The 16,228-nt window shown below is 27.1% G+C and overlaps 2 protein-coding genes and 1 pseudogene across 3 annotated transcripts; all 3 read left to right on the top strand.

The window, feature by feature from the left end:
* The first annotated feature begins 2,416 nt into the window (after positions 1-2,416).
* LOC149512707 (major allergen Pru ar 1-like) lies at positions 2,417-3,830 on the top strand. Its single transcript, XM_089751733.1, has 2 exons — positions 2,417-2,692; positions 3,308-3,830. Exons 1-2 carry the CDS (start codon positions 2,509-2,511, stop codon positions 3,604-3,606), a joined length of 483 nt encoding a protein of 160 aa, XP_089607859.1. The 5' UTR covers positions 2,417-2,508; the 3' UTR covers positions 3,607-3,830.
* A 136-nt stretch (positions 3,831-3,966) lies between these two features.
* On the top strand, positions 3,967-5,097 carry LOC111306897 (major allergen Pru av 1-like). Its single transcript, XM_089751734.1, has 2 exons — positions 3,967-4,405; positions 4,539-5,097. Exons 1-2 carry the CDS (start codon positions 4,222-4,224, stop codon positions 4,832-4,834), a joined length of 480 nt encoding a protein of 159 aa, XP_089607860.1. The 5' UTR covers positions 3,967-4,221; the 3' UTR covers positions 4,835-5,097.
* Positions 5,098-13,706: 8,609 nt separating this feature from the next.
* On the top strand, positions 13,707-15,652 carry LOC111307499 (tRNA (guanine-N(7)-)-methyltransferase pseudogene; annotated as a pseudogene). Its single transcript, XR_016332000.1, has 2 exons — positions 13,707-13,825; positions 14,569-15,652. The product of XR_016332000.1 is annotated as a tRNA (guanine-N(7)-)-methyltransferase pseudogene (transcript).
* Positions 15,653-16,228: the final 576 nt, after the last annotated feature.

Here is a 16,228-nt window from a genome sequence, read left to right as displayed (position 1 = left end):
TATAAATCTTCAATCAAGATTTGATTGAATAATTAGGATTATGTGACGGTAATTAAGCCTAAGATTTCGTAATAACTTTCACGAAATTATCAAAATTTCTTTATCTAAATACCAAGTATAAACAAGGGTATAAACATTAGACAAAACTTGTTTGTTGTAGGTAAAGTTTGTGAAATTTTTTATTATAAATAAATAAATAAAAATTTTGATAAAAATATTAAAATTGATAATGTGAAGATCTGCATTCAATTTGTGAGTTATTATTTGTTTTTATCTGAATATCTTATGATTTTGTCTCACAAAAAATATTTTACAAGTTTGTGATTAAATCTTTACATATATATTATTATTTATTCATATATCCTTTCAATGTGGTATTAGAGGCATTACAATCTCTTCACCTTTAATGTTTGACGTTTCTGTCAAGTCGAGTTCATCCACGTAACCAAAATCATACCAAACTATCGTGTAGCACTTAATAATTCTCATAGTCACTGACTGATGACCGCTTTGATACCATTTGTGGAGATCCATACCCAACCAGCGAGGTATTATCCGCTTTGACTTGAAGATCGCATAAAAAGTATCTCATAAATTTAAGATTAAATATCTACCTATATATTATTCCTTATTCACACATCATTCTGATGTGAGATTGGAAGCGTTACAAATAAATTAATAGAATTTAACATAAAAATTAATAATATGTAAAAAAATTATTAAAAAAATTATTTATAATTTAAATGTAATCGATATTTATTTAATGATAAAAATTTTAATAATATTTTTATTAAAAATTTTTATTTAATAAATATATCAAAATTTATTAAAATTTATTAAATTTTACACAATTAATTTATATAATGAGATCTTTAAATTTATTAATTTTAATTTTTATTACTTTTAATAAAAAATTTTACAAACTTCACTTCTTATAAATCTTTTCCATAAATATTGAGGTCCAATCTTGTGCTATAGTTACATTCTTGAATGAAATTCAAGCAGCCCAAAAAAACAAAAGGGAAAGGGGAAAACAAAACAAAAACATATACCTAGAAGAGTTTGAAAATTTTTCTCGAATATTGCAAACAAGGTAAAGATATGTATGAGTAACTTGCGTCTGTTAGCTTTGAATTTTTCTCAGCAGTTGCTTTCTAGATAGTTCAAAGTCTTCTTCAACATTTGATTATTCATTTAATATATATACTCCATCAGTCCTTTTTTTTTTTTTTTTATCTATCTTTTATTTTGAGATGTTTTAAAATTATTTTTTAAATATTTAAAACTCTTACTTTTATAGTTTAAAATTATTTTTATGATTTTTTTACTTTTGATATTAAAAATTAGGAAACTTTAATTTTATAAAAAAATAAAATTTAATATTATAATATATTAAATTTTTATCTTAATTGAAGTTTAACTCAATTGATTTGTATAATTATTTTTAAAAATTAATATTTAATAAATTTAAAATTTAAATTTCAGATAAAATTTTTTATTCTTTTACTACGATTGGTATTGTATGAAAAAGATTGCGATCATCTTCCTCTATTGTTATGTTGAAATTTTGCTGTCTGTTTTCATTACCAAAGGCCACCTCGATCAAATGTAATTATTCCTTGATCCAATCTTTCTTTTTTTTTTTTTTTTTCCCTTATAAATGTTCGGAGATTAAAATTTAAAAAATTCTTAAACTTTATTATTTTATTTATACAAATTTATATTTTTCTTACATTCAAATAAATTTTTATATTCTGATTTACATCTAAACATACCTTTATTTCAAATTAAATACTCCAATTTTTTTCATTATTTTTAATCATGTAAAATTGATTATTTATATAAATAAAGATTTTACTTCAAGCATTTATGATCGTAAAAAACTGGTATCTTACATGCATTATTATGTATTATGTTAAGAGTTTATTTAAATGTAAATTAAAAATTAAAGGTTTATTTGAGTTTAAATTAACTGTTCATATAAATTAAAAATTAAAAATTTATTTGAATACAATAAAAATATATGGACCTATAATATCATAAATGGTAAAATTTTTATTGTTTATTTATTTAGGGAAAAATTAAAAGCACTTAAACTTTATTATCCATGTAATTAATCAAATTTGAAGTTCCTTGTCAGCACATTTGATCATTCCCTCTAATTTTCTTTCCACATATATACGTAAGCATTTTCAATAAAAAATAAAGCAAATACAAAGCAAAGGAATTGGAACAAAAATGACCAATAGGAGATTTACTATGAAATTCTCATGCAGGGTGCATGCTTTCTTTGACTAGTGCAAATTCTTTGAAGAGTAATGACTATGTTGGATATACCCAACCAAAAAAAAATTGAAGAAATTTTAATTTTCAGCTTCAAATGCAGTCTATAAATGCCATCCTAGTTCTCACTTTCTTCCCCACAGCTCAAACAATAGGTTCATCATCCTGTTTGTTGTCTTTTTATCTACTTTAATTTGAACATTTTCAAAATCCTAGTTTAGAATCATGGGTGTTGTCACTCACGAATTTGAGGTTATTAGCCCACTCCCCCCAACCAAGGTATTCAAGGCCTTTGTTCTTGATTTTGACAACCTTTTCCCCAAGGTTGTGCCACATGCAGTCAAAAGCATTGAGCTCCTTGAAGGAGATGGTGGGCCTGGAAGTATCAAGAAGATTACTTTTGCTGAAGGTTAGCTTTTTTGAGATGAGTATTGGATACGGATATGTTCAGAATTTTAAAAAGTTTATAAGGATTAAACTTTGTTATTTATGTTTAATTTTATTCGGACATAATTATGTTTAATCTTTAAGAAATTTTTTCATATATTTAGAAGATGAGACTTTTATATTTCTGTCCAATTTTATTGAATATTTGTTGGATACGATATTTTAAAAAATAAGATTAAAATAATAAATTTTTTTTTTAAAATTTTATCACTTTACTTAAATATACTCATATACTTTTATTATAATCAAATAATTTTTTAATTTTTAATTTGCATTCAAATAAGTTTTTAACCTTTTAATTTATATTAAAATAAATTATTAACCTTTAATTTGTATTTAAATAAATTTTTAATGTAAATCAAATTTTCGTTTGAAATAATGATTTATTTGAATACGAATAAAATAATAAAGATTTATTTGAATATAATAAAAATATATAAACTTATTTAAAAAAATTTGGGATCGTTTAGGGACTTTTCTAGTATTTTAGAAAAAAAAAAATAATAGGAGCAACCTAAGTACTATATGTAAGTTATTAAGTGAAAAATGATTCTTATTTGCTTGGTAACAAATGCAGACAGCCAAGTCAAGTATGTGAAGCAAAAGATTGAAGCAATGGACAAACAGAACTTGTCACACACTTACAGTGTGATCGAAGGTGATGCATTGATGAACGTACTTGAGAAAATCACTTATGAGACCAAGTTTGAGGCAGCACCAGGTGGAGGAACCCTTTGCAAGAGAATCTGCAAGTATTATACCATTGGTGACATTGAGATCAAGGAAGAGGAAATTAAGGCTGGATCAGAAAGGCAAGCGGCAGTGTATAAGGCTGTTGAAGATTACCTCTTGGCAAATCCTCATCTCTACAACTAGGTTGCTATCAGCTCCTGCTTGCTTATCCTCGTGTCGTCTCAGTTTTAATGGTGTGATTTTGGTATTTTTCTTTTGTCTTTGCCAAAACTGTCTTTGATTGGGTAATAAAAGTGGTGGTCTCTGGTTATGATCATCTGTGTTTCGTTGTAATAAAAAGAGTTTGAGTTGTGTTATCTCTGATATATGAAATGAAAAACATATACTAGATACTTTTATAAGTTAATCATTATAATTACAATTTACCACATACCTACGAGTTCCTAATAGGTCAAGCACTTGAATGCCAAGCACTTGAATCCAAGGTCTTCAGTGCTTAAAATATTAGAGTTCTTTCTTTTTAATCCTCTTCTGATGTTGATTGCTTTCAAGATCCATAAATTTGTTCTTTATAGTAAGCTTGTCTGTTGCATATTGAAGAATATGTAAGATCAGTACACAAACCAGAATCAATTGCAAGTTTTTTTAGGTGCTTAATTTCTGGATTAATCTTCATTCTTACTCTATAAATACTACAACTTCAGGTTCACATCTCCACACCTCAAAAATCTCTCTGCAAAATATCAATCAATTCTATTTTCACTCCTCCTCTGATCATTTCCAAATCTCAAAGCGATCATGGGTGTTTTCACTTACGAATCTGAGGTTGTTACTACAATCCCACCAGCCAAGATGTTCAAGGCTTGTATCCTTGATGGTGACAAGCTCATTCCCAAGGTTGTTCCTCAGGCCTTTAAGAGTGTTGAGTACATTGAAGGCAATGGTGAGCCTGGAAGCATCAAGAAAGTTACTTTCGGAGAAGGTTTGTTAGTTTATGTAGGCAGCTAAATATTTTGAATATAATATATGGAATTATAACTTGCAAGTATAGCTCCGGGTTTTTTTTTTTTTCTCATTTGTGAAACCAAAGCCTAATATTTGCCTTTCCTCAACAGGAAGCCAATTCAATTATGTGAAGCAGAAGATAGAAAAACTAGACACAGAAAATTTTGTATATAGTTACAGTATAATTGAAGGGGATGCTTTGATGAACACTCTTGAGAAAATCACTTACGAGACCAAATTAGAACCCTCTGCAGCTGGGGGATCCATATGTAAGACTACTAGTAAGTATTACACCATTGGCGACTTTGAGATCAAGGAAGAGGGAATCAAGGCAGGCAAAGAAAAGGCCTCGGGAATGTTCAAGGCCATTGAAGCCTACCTCTTGGCAAATCCTGATGCCTGCTAAAAATCCCAAAATTGAGAATTTGAGATAGCATCCACTTCAATGATCATACAATGTGGAATGCATGTCTTTTTTTTTTTCTTACTTTCTAGTTTTAGCAGTTGTTGGTCCATATGACCTTCATATTGCTAACAAGAGTTCACAGTTTATCGTGGCTACCAGGAAGCTCGAACTGAAAATGTCAACTGCCAGTAATAAATAAAGGAGCATCGAATGTGTTTAAGCTTTAAATTAAAAGTTGTTTTCTGATAAAGCTATCCATTGAAAATGATGAGTGCATTATCTTCATCTCTCAAGATTTACTGGTTACATATCTTGAACATGACAAAGTCAAGTTTCAGAAGAAATGTGAAACTAATTCTGACACGTACCCTAGTCCTTTTCGGATATTTTGTCCGAAAAGTTTGAATTTTATGATCGTAGTTAAACTAAAATTAAAATTACACTTATTCCATGAAAATTAATGTATAACACTCAAATAATTTAGGACAAAGAGAATATATATATATTGTTTTGGTTTTTCTTTTTTCACTTATGATAATAAATTAGAAAATCAAAGTTGTTTTCATCAAAATCAAAGTTTAACTAAATTAATTGATATAATCATTTTTAATATTTAATAAATTTAAAATTTAAATTTAAGATATTTGTCTTTATCCTTTTACTGCTGTAAATATAATTTATTATTATTATTATTATTATATATTTATTTATTTATTTTTTCATTTTCTATTTATTTATTTTTTCCTTCTTCTTCTTTTTCTTTATCCGATTCAAATTTAGTGCATTAAATGTACAATCCCTAAAGTTCAAAATCACCGTCGCTAGCTGCCAGCGGTTAACTGACAAGCTGCCAATCACGAATGGCAGACGTGAATTTTCAGTTAAAAAAATAAGATTCGAATCTCAGAAGATCTGAGATTTGAATATCAAAAAACTCTATAAATAGAGCTTGTTATCTGTAAACAAAAAGGAGGAAAAAAAAAACGATAAAAAAATTTTACAAAAAAAAAAGAGAGCTTCTGTCAAAAAAATTCTGCAAAAACACAAAAAAAGCAGAAACAGTCTCCTAGAATGGGGAACCCAGCACCAAAATACACCTACAAAAACACACAAAAAAAAGCAAACCAAAAAAGCACAAAGAAAATTTTTTTTTCTTTTGGCTGAAACTTTGAAGGTCGATCTGGGTCGTTTGAGATACTTTCGGGAGAAACCAAGCCCAGATCTGTGTTTAGGGGGATAAGGAGAATTTTTTAGTTTTTTTTATGGATTTTTTGACCACCGGTGACAGCGGACGGTGACTGACAAACGGCGACGGCGCGACGACGACGACGGTCGGCTGGTCCCCTAATTTTTTTTGGTCTGAGAAGAAAGGAGAGAAAAAAATAGTTATTTTTTTGGGAGAAGAAAGGAAAAATGACCAAAAATTTTTTTTGAACCTTTGATATAAATAGTGAAAATCAAAATGATGTCATTTCGATAAACGCTCAAAACGACGTCGTTTAGGTCAAGGAGGATTCACCCGTCGACCTGGACCCGACCCGGGGTCCGCACACCCGACCCGACGATCTGCTTCTCCATCAACCTCTGACCGGTCTGACTAGGCAGTAACTGAACCGCCCAAACAGAGCCGAACTATCGGATCGAATCGTCGAATCGAACTGTGTGTTGACTGGATTATTGATCGGTTCGGTTCAGGTAAAAAAATTTATTTTTTGAATTTTTTTTATTTTTTATATATTATTTTATTAATATTTATGCATATTAAAATATTTATATTTGTTAGATTAAATGATGAAATATGTGGTTAAATTTTTTTATAATTTTGTTAATTTTTAAAATAAACTTTAAAAAATAAAATAATATAAAAATAAATTTAATAATAATACTAAACTAATAAAAAATGTAGGAAAATGAAAATTTTATCCAACGATGAGATTCAAAGATATTTCGAGTAGTGATGCCTACGAAATCTCTATGTGAGAAGATTTTTTTAAAATACTACCAGTGTATTAGAGTATTTATAAAAAATTTTTCAATACAGTAAATTTTTTTTTTAAAATAATAAATAAAAATTGATTAATATATTAAAAATATAAGTAATAAAAATGAGAAGAAAAGAAATTTAATCCAATGATGGGATTCTAAGAGTATTTCGAGTAGAGATGCTTTAAGAATCTTTAGGTGAGAATATTTTTGGTAAAATATTACTAGCGTATCGGAATATTTATAAAAAATTTTCAATATAATTAAATTCCTTTTTCTTCAAAATTTTAATTAAAAATAAAAAAATTAATAAAAAAATTAATAAAATTTTTGAAAAAGAATAAAATGTGTGCATCAACATGTTATTATTTGCATTGCATACATGACATAATTTTTTACGAAAAATAAATTCGGACATTCAAAGATAAGATTCTAAGGTATTCTGAGAAGTGATGCCTAAAAAATCTCTCGGTGAGAAAGAGTTCTTCTAATGTTACCAACGTACTGGAACATTTTAGGAATTATTTCAGAAAAAAAGTTTTAATTTATTTTTCTCAAATAATATTTGAATATAAAAACAATAAATAAAAAAATCAAGAAAATTAATTTTCAAATACCGAAAATAAGATTATTTTTATCAAAATCAAAGGATAACATGTAGTCAATTGGTACCGTTTTTAACGGGTGCTGTGGGGGTGTTAATCATTTCCCACACGTAACCGACTCTCAAACCCAGATAGTTGTGCAGACCCTAAAATTATCTTTTTAATAAATTTTAATTAATTTTAAGATTTCATTAAAAAGATATGTTTTAATAGGTGACCAATCGCACCTAACCAAAAAAAGATTGATGGCGACTCCGTTATTTTTTATTTTGTTTTCAAATTCGTCGGACGGATACAAAATCGTTACGACAACTGTGCCTATCCTTGCAAGGAAAAAACTTCCTTCATCTTACTATATATTGCAAATTTACAGTCTGTTTTGATGACCAAAGGCCACATCGTCAAACGTAATTATTTTTTGTCTTTTTTCCTTATAGATGTCTAAAGGTTAAAATATAGATTTTTTTTAAAATTTTATTATTTTATTTAAAGAGACTCTTATCTTTTTTATTGTACTTAAATAAATTTTTATATTTTGATTTATTGCCAAATAAACTTTTATTTCAAATTACTATTGCAAATTTTTTTTCTAGTTCTCTTTAATCAAATAAAAATTAGCTTTTATATAAGCAAAGGTTTTACTTCACGCATTTGTAATAGTATGAAATTGATGGCTTATATACGTAGACATCTTATTTCATTCGGAGTGTGCATTCAAATTTTTAGTTTCAATTTTTTCGAGATTGTGGGGCTATAAGCCAAATGTATATTACTTTGATGTGGGTTTTGCCCCAACAAATATTATTTTTATTTGTATGTTTATTCTTTAATAAAAATTAAATAAATAAAAAAAAGAAAAAAATCGAACAAATTTTTTTTGAAATCCTATACAAAATCGTGCAAAGAGGAATTTTTAAGAATTTTTTAAACTAGCATGAAATAGGAAATCAAACAAAAAAGGATAACAGAGTATCAAAGTTTGGGTTTCTATTAAATTGATTTTACCTAAATTAAAGGGATTTAAAAAATTTTAAAAATCCTTGACAATCAATGGAATTCTAAAGTTTCTAACTAGAAAATCTCTATAAATTATTTTAAGATAAAGAAAAAAAAATAGAGAAAAAGATTATACTGAAATTCTCGAGAAAAAAAGGAAAGGAAAATCATTTAGAAAAAAATATGACTTTTGGTAGTGAATTTTTTTTTTTTTGGAATTCTTTGCAGAATATGAAATTGTGAGGACTTATTCTAGTAAGCCACAGAGCTCAGCCGCTTAGCCAAGCTAACTAAGTATTATTTTATTTTATTTTTATTTATTTAATTATTTTATTTATTTGTTTATTTGATTATCTATTCTTTTTAAATATTTTTTTATAAAAACATATTTAAATAAAAGTTTTACAAACAGATTGGAAGACAATCATTTAAAAAAAAAGATTTTACCAATATATTGAAAAACCACATAATCTTTTTTTTTTCAAAAAAAATAAAATAAAAAGCCTTATAATAGATTGGAGTGCCAATATTGTATTTCAAAATAAGGTTTTACATCATATTGGAAAGCCTTATAATTTTCTAAAAAAATCAAGTTTAAAAAAATAATAAAATAATATTTCTCATCTTTTTGCATAAATTCCTACTAACAGATTGGAGGATAATTTTTAACAAAAAATTTTACCAATAGATTGAAGGATATTTCTTCTTATAAACTCAATTTATAGGTATTTATTTTTTGAAGTAAAATTAAGTGAATCCAACGATAGGGCCTCTTCAAACTATGACAAATAATTTTTTTGAATACTTCTGATGTGAGAAAATATTCTTAAATTATTATCAATATATTAGAGTAATTTATGTAAAATTTTTAAAATTAAATTATTTGATAAATTGTAAATATGTTTTAAGGCTTGGATAACTTGAAATCAGATAGGTACCATTTTTTGGATGAGAGTTGTAAGGGTGCTATAATATTTTTCATGCATAATCGTATTCTCGAATCTAAATTTTGATTTCGTAGACTAAAATCTATTATTTATAGATACCTAAGTTAATCTTGGGACTTCTCTTTAAATGAGACAGATTTTGTTAATGATCAATCATACCTTAAAAAAAAATATTGATGACGACTCCTTTAATCTACATCTAGTGATAGGTTTACGGATATATATGTTATGACAATTTGACGACTCCATTAGAGAGATCGAGCGTTAAGCCAGTAAATGATTTTTTGTTATCCAAGCTTAACCTAATAAATTTAAGATTTTTTTCTCTCTTGTTTGTATTTTATTTGTTTTATTTATTTATTCATTTTATATATTTATCATTAATTTGTACATGCATAACATGAACTCTACAACCGAGTTCTGTCCCTTAAGAAGGAGTAAAATACTTGCGTCTTTGTGAGATATCATATCTCCGCATGGGTTAGCAAAAATTTCTTATTCAAATTGAATCATTTTTGCTTATAACTTATAATGGGTAAGGATTGATATGTCTTACTAGTCTATAATAGAGAATAATGTAAGAAATAATTTGAGAACCATTAAATTATCAAACTTTTAAACATAACATGTAAATAAACTTTAAGAGTCTGAACCTAAGTTAAAGCCATGCATTCTTTTGTAGTAGAAAATTTTAAATAAGATATATAACGAAACATTTATTCAGCTTATAAATTTATATATTTTATTTATATATATTATTTGCTTACTAAACTTTTATGTTATTTTTTTATATTTCTTATTTGTATATATCATCTTTACTAACCTTTTTTGAAATAGCTTGGGCCAGAGTATACCAATCTTCGTGGAAGCCTATACTTCTCAAGGCAAAATCTGTTTGATCATAAATATGTTCAGATTGCTTCAATAAATTTTAGCAAAAAAAAAAAAAAAAATCTCACTTCATTCGCCTTTTTTGCGTAAAAACACTTCAGTTCACATGTTGCTTTATATTCGGATAGATTAGATTATTTGAATTTTAGAATTGGATCAAGATTTTTGTTGGTTCTTTGAGCTGACCCAATCTTTTGCTTGGCGGCTATAAACAAACGTCTTTCCTTTTCAGCTCTTACCTTAATCAAACTACAGTCTAAGTGGGAGTTGTTTTTTGTTGGATTAAAAATTCAATAATTGGGTGCGTGGAAAGCAAGGAAGGTAAATATATATATATATATACACACAAACGTAAATAAAATGAATCAAATCATTCATTGAATTTGGCCTCGGAATTGAGTTTTTCCCACTTTTTTAACTTTGATTCAAAACAAATTAATCAGGAATTGTTTAGCCTCTTTCATGGAACATTGTTGAATTTTGAAATGTAAACAATTTTAGAATATTTAAGCATCAAACAAAATTAGTAAACAACTAGCTCTGACATAAGATGGTAAAAAACATAGAAAGCGGCTTGGTTTCAAACAAAGATGAAAGATAGGAAACCAAAAGTTGATCGAATAATTTAAAATATAATAAAATATTATAATATAAAAATAATATAAAAACCGATTCTCGTCACCTCGGCTTCTCACGATCGAAACTCCACCAGAACCCGACATTGTACAGAACGTCAAAAAAAAAAAAAGCTTAAAACAAAAATGACACCGTTGAAAAAGAAGGGTGGGTTTTTCTTCTTAGGTTAAGGGGGGCAGTGGTGTGAGTATATCTAGGGTTTTACTGAATTAGGAGAAAATAGTGAGGATTTTTAATTGCTTGATTTAAAAAAAAAAGGTTTAATATGATTTTTTCGTTTTTTTTTAAAATTATTTTTATTAAATGGTGGTGGTGGGGAAGAGAAGAGTACAAGGGCGACTTATGAAGCTGAGGGCAGAGATGTGGCGATTGGTGATGAAAAGAGGAAACAAAAGTGCGTGACTTTTTTTTTTTTTGGTTTTTTAATTTTTCCACAACAATAAAAAAAGAATGCTAGAATAGTCCGGAAAGCTTTTGTTTTGATTAAATTGTCTAAAAAACCCTTAAATTAAAATCCAATAATCATCTAAATCACTTTTGTTTTTTTCAATCATTTAAATTTTTAATTTTTTACTTTTACAGATTGAGTCCTTGATAGAAAAAAATTTTAATTTATTTTTTAATCAAAAGTTTAATTGAATGAAAATAAATATTTAAAAAATTAATTTAAAAATGTAATTAATTTAAAATAAAAATAAAAAATTTAATTGATTATAATTAAAAATAAAAAATTTAAATAATTATTAAATTTTAGTTTGAAAATTTTTTTTTTCTTTAACTTTATCTTCTTTTGATTTACACAATTTTACAACTCCTTTTTTTTTTTTGTTGAAAATTGGTTCTTGATTACATAAACAAAAATTTTAATATTTTATATAATTATTGATATTTTTAATTTTTTTAAAAAATGTTTGGATAAAGAAATTGATAGACCATGCGGTTGAGATTACTATTAATAAAGGTTGCTGATAAGATTTGATCGGAAAATCACTTATTTAGAGACAAATGAATTTATCAATATATATATATATATGTATATAATTCAATCATAGTATGTCAAATGAATTTATCAATATAATTATCTTCTTGAATAATCTTAGAAGAGCCAATTCGCTTATTGATTTTATTGATGTTTTATTTCTTAAGATTTATCTTGAAAAATAAAAGTTTGAATTTAACATTTTTTATTTAAAGATATATACATTTTTATATGGTAAAATACTTTTTAGGGTAATGATAATATATATAAATAGGAAGAGCATAAATTATAAGTAATTTGATATATTTCATGAAATATGAGGAAACTTATATATATTTTTTAAGTTAAAATAATAAAAAAAACTCTTGAACTTTATAATTTTATTTAGATAAATATTTATATTTTTATTATATTCAAATAAACACTTAATTTTTAATTTGCATCCAAATAAATTTTTAAAATTTTAATTTGTACTTAAATAAGTTTTTAATGTAAATAATTTTTTATTTAAAATAAAAACTTACTTGGATATAAATCAAAATATAAGGGTTTATTTAAACAAATGAAATAATTCAATAACTTTTTTTCCTTTTAATTATATAAAATATTTTTTTCTTTTTAATTGAGGGAAAAATGAAAAAGTAGATTTTTTTTTTCAAATTAATGGGATGTGTTTTGTTTTTTTTTTTTTTTTTCTACTTTCTATTTATATTTTATACCAAATAAATGGATTTTGAGATGTGAAAAGAGTTTATTTCTTCCTTTTAAATGAAAGGTTTTTCTTTCTAATTTTCCTTTAAAATTTACAAAAAATAGTGAGACTTTGATGCTTTTGGGGATGTATGTTTGAATCCACAAATGGATGGAAATTGGCATTGGGTTGTTCAATGATTATTCTTGAAAAGGATAATCTTGAGTAGTTTGGAATATTCTTTTTGACTTTTATTTTTAGGATCTTATGTTTTTATTTTTCCCTTTTGCGATCTCTATTGGGCCATCCTCAGATTCAAAGGACTTTTGCTTACAGAAATTTGGACTATTGCAGTAGCTCTTTCTTTCTCAAGCTCTTGATTATTATTATCTTTATAATAAATAAAATCATTTTTTATAATTAGATATAATAATTTATTTATTCATATTATATAAAATATTGATAATTTACATATTTATATTATATTTTATATAAAAATTATGTGTTACAATTCATATCAATAAAAAATATAAAATATATGCGATTGTATTAATTAATATATATTTTTATTAAAATTTTTAATTGTATCATTTTTATGTATTTTATTTGTATGATTTTTATATCATTTCATTGTGTCATATTTTAAATTATTAGTATAATGAATTCATCTCAATGATTGATTAGAAATTTAATTCTAAAATGAACATAATGATGTAATAAAAACTTTTATCATCCATCACCCAAATGAAGCATAAATTCATTACATACCAACAAACCAACTAACATTTAATGTATACTTATTTTTGGTTGAAATTTGGGTATAAGGTCAATAAATATGTAGTTTGGTTGTTCTTTTTTATTACGGCTATAGCAAATATATTTTCATAGTTATAAAATGTTGAATACAATTAGATTAACTATGGAACAAAATTTTTCAAAACCCAAAAAAATTTCTAGTTTATTAGCATTCAACTTAATGGAAAATTTTTTTTCTAGTTCAATTTTCATTTTATGCTATTAATTATGGGCTTCAAGAAGTTTGATGTATTTGAAAAGCCCAAAGTTAAAATGTAGTCCAGATAAAAAAGAATAAAAAAATCATTGGCCCAATTCCTTAACCTAATTATACGACGGCGTTTTCAAGGTCAAGCCATCATTTTTGATCATTCCCTTGAATTAAGTGTACAACCCCAGTGAAACACACCGCGCCGCCGCTCGCCGAAGAAAGCAAAAGAACGCTCCTTCATCGCTTCTCCGATTCCGGTAATTCCATTGAATTATTAAGTTTTGAACTTTTTATTTCATTTTCGTTGGGATTTGTCGATTTGGGTTTCCTCTGTTTCTGTAAAAGAAAGTTCAGTTTCTTGCTTTGTTTTGTTTATGTTGTGTTTAGTACTTAGTATTTTGTTTGCTTCATAGATTTGAGAAGCAGAAAGGGTGCCCATTTTGTAAGTGTTGTTTGTGATTAACCTTTTGTTTGGCTGCTGAGAAAACTGGAATTCCATGTGATGCAAGGGTTTTTCGCTGCATTGAAGGCTTTCTTCTATTGGTATTAATAAATAAAAGCCTGTTTTGATTACTTTTTCTTTCTCTTGTCTGACTAGTGAAACAGAAAACATGAAGGATTTTGGCATTAGCTCGAAGGAAACCTCTGATTTCAAAGTAATTTTTGTGCACTGGCCTTAGTTGGTTTTGATCTTAACTAATAAGCGAAGTTTATTAACTGGAAAGGGGAAAAAGTATAGATGTAACACTTAATTCTATTCTCACAAGTTGAAAAACCCTTTTTATTAATCCTGTTAACCGGTTTCGTGATTTTGGTCTTGAATGATAGGCATGTGTTGGAATGGCTTTGGAAAGGTAAACAGTCGTATGATCTGTTGGTAGAGTGTCGGAGTTTTAGTTTTAGTGATTAGAGTTCAATCCTGTTAGCCTGAAATATAAAAAAGTGGCTTTGGGAAGAATTAATTTGCGGACATGCTTTTCACTTGAATTTTCATTTGTAGTTTCCCTTTACGTTCCCTGAGGTTTTGACTTGATATTATACAGCGTGTAGGGATAGATATGTTGGAAAACAAGGCAAGCCCAACTATAAACAAATCCACTGGCTTGCCTCGGAAACGATTCTACTGAGCGCGAGCACACAGCAATCCACTAAGTGACTCCCACTTCCCTGTTCCTCTCTCCCCAAGCCATGTTGACTGCTCACTTCATTACCCTCAATTGTTCTCATCATCTGATCAGATTGATAGTTCCGGAAAGATTCAGTTTGCGGATATTGGTTGTGGTTTTGGAGGGCTTCTAATTAGTCTTTCAACTCTTTTCCCTGAAACTCTAATGATTGGGATGGAGCTTAGGGATAAAGTGACCGAGTATGTGAAGGAAAGGATTTCAGGCTTGAGGGTGGCAAATCCCGGTCAATACTAGAATGTGTCTGTTGTTCGGACTAATTCGATGAAATACATACCCAACTACTTTGAGAAAGGACAACTTTCAAAGATGTTTTTCCTATTCCCGGATCCTCACTTCAAAGAAAAAAATCATCGTCGCAGGGTAATTAGTCCCCACTTGCTAGATGAATATGCTTATGCCCTTCAGGTTGGTGGGATTATATACACAATTACAGATGTGGAAGAACTTGGAGAATGGATGAAGTCTTGTTTAGAGAATCATCCCATGTTTGAAGCCCTCTTAGAGAAGGAGCTTGAAGCAGACCCTGTAGTAAAAGTCCTGAGTACTGCAACCGAAGAAGGACAAAAGGTAGCTAGGAATGGAGGACAGACTTTCCAAGCAGTTTACAGGCGAATTGCACCAGCTTAATGAGAGAACAGTTGATCTGCTCAGGCTTCATTGAGCCTCATTGAGCCAATGGATCATTTTTCTGGTTTGGTAATACTTGTTACGCTATTATTAAGGGGGAAAAAAGAAAGAAAAGCAGAGGTATAGCACATTTTAGAGTATTGTATCTTTAAATTTTGAGCATTGTTTTTTTTCTTATTTTGATTCTCTTGAACTTATTGGCATGTGAAGCCAGATCTCATGTTTTAATCCAGCTAGCAATTATCAAGAAAATTTTGTCCATTTTATTCATTAACCCCTTTGAGAAAAGAATCAAAAGAGGAATAAGAGGCTCAAGGCCTTATTCAAGCACGGTAATTAGGGGTAAGAAAAAAATTGAAAAATTAAAAATGATTCGAAATTATAACGGTTTAGTTTAAATTATTTTTTTTTAATTTGGATTAAATTTTGGATCAAGATGTAAAAAATAAAAAAAAAATCAAATTGCATTGAATTATATGTTTTTATTAGTTTATACATATTTAAATTTTTATAAAATAAAAATATTATTTTATATATTAAGTTATTTAAATATATTAAAAATTTTATTAAAATAATATAAAAAATAAAATATAAAAACTAAATTGAATTGAATTCAATTTTAAAAAAAAATCATTTTAAATTTAAATCAAAATTAAAAAATTTATAATAATATATATTATCTAAAAAATTTAAATTAAATCCAAGTCGATCTGATAGTGCCCTAAATGTAATGTTTGAAAAGGAAGGAACAGTTCAAAGTCTTTAAGACTTCACTTTCAACACATTCGAGATCAACTGAAAATGCTAAATGAGAATTACCAATGAGTCCTTTATTCTATCCATATT

The sequence above is a fragment of the Durio zibethinus genome, chromosome 22 (genome assembly GCF_047325235.1).
Source record: "Durio zibethinus cultivar Kanyao isolate XHJ-2024 chromosome 22, ASM4732523v1, whole genome shotgun sequence".
Classification (NCBI taxonomy): Eukaryota; Viridiplantae; Streptophyta; class Magnoliopsida; order Malvales; family Malvaceae; genus Durio; species Durio zibethinus.
Note: the sequence above shows the minus strand (reverse complement) of the source record. Positions and strands in the feature narration are given on the sequence as shown.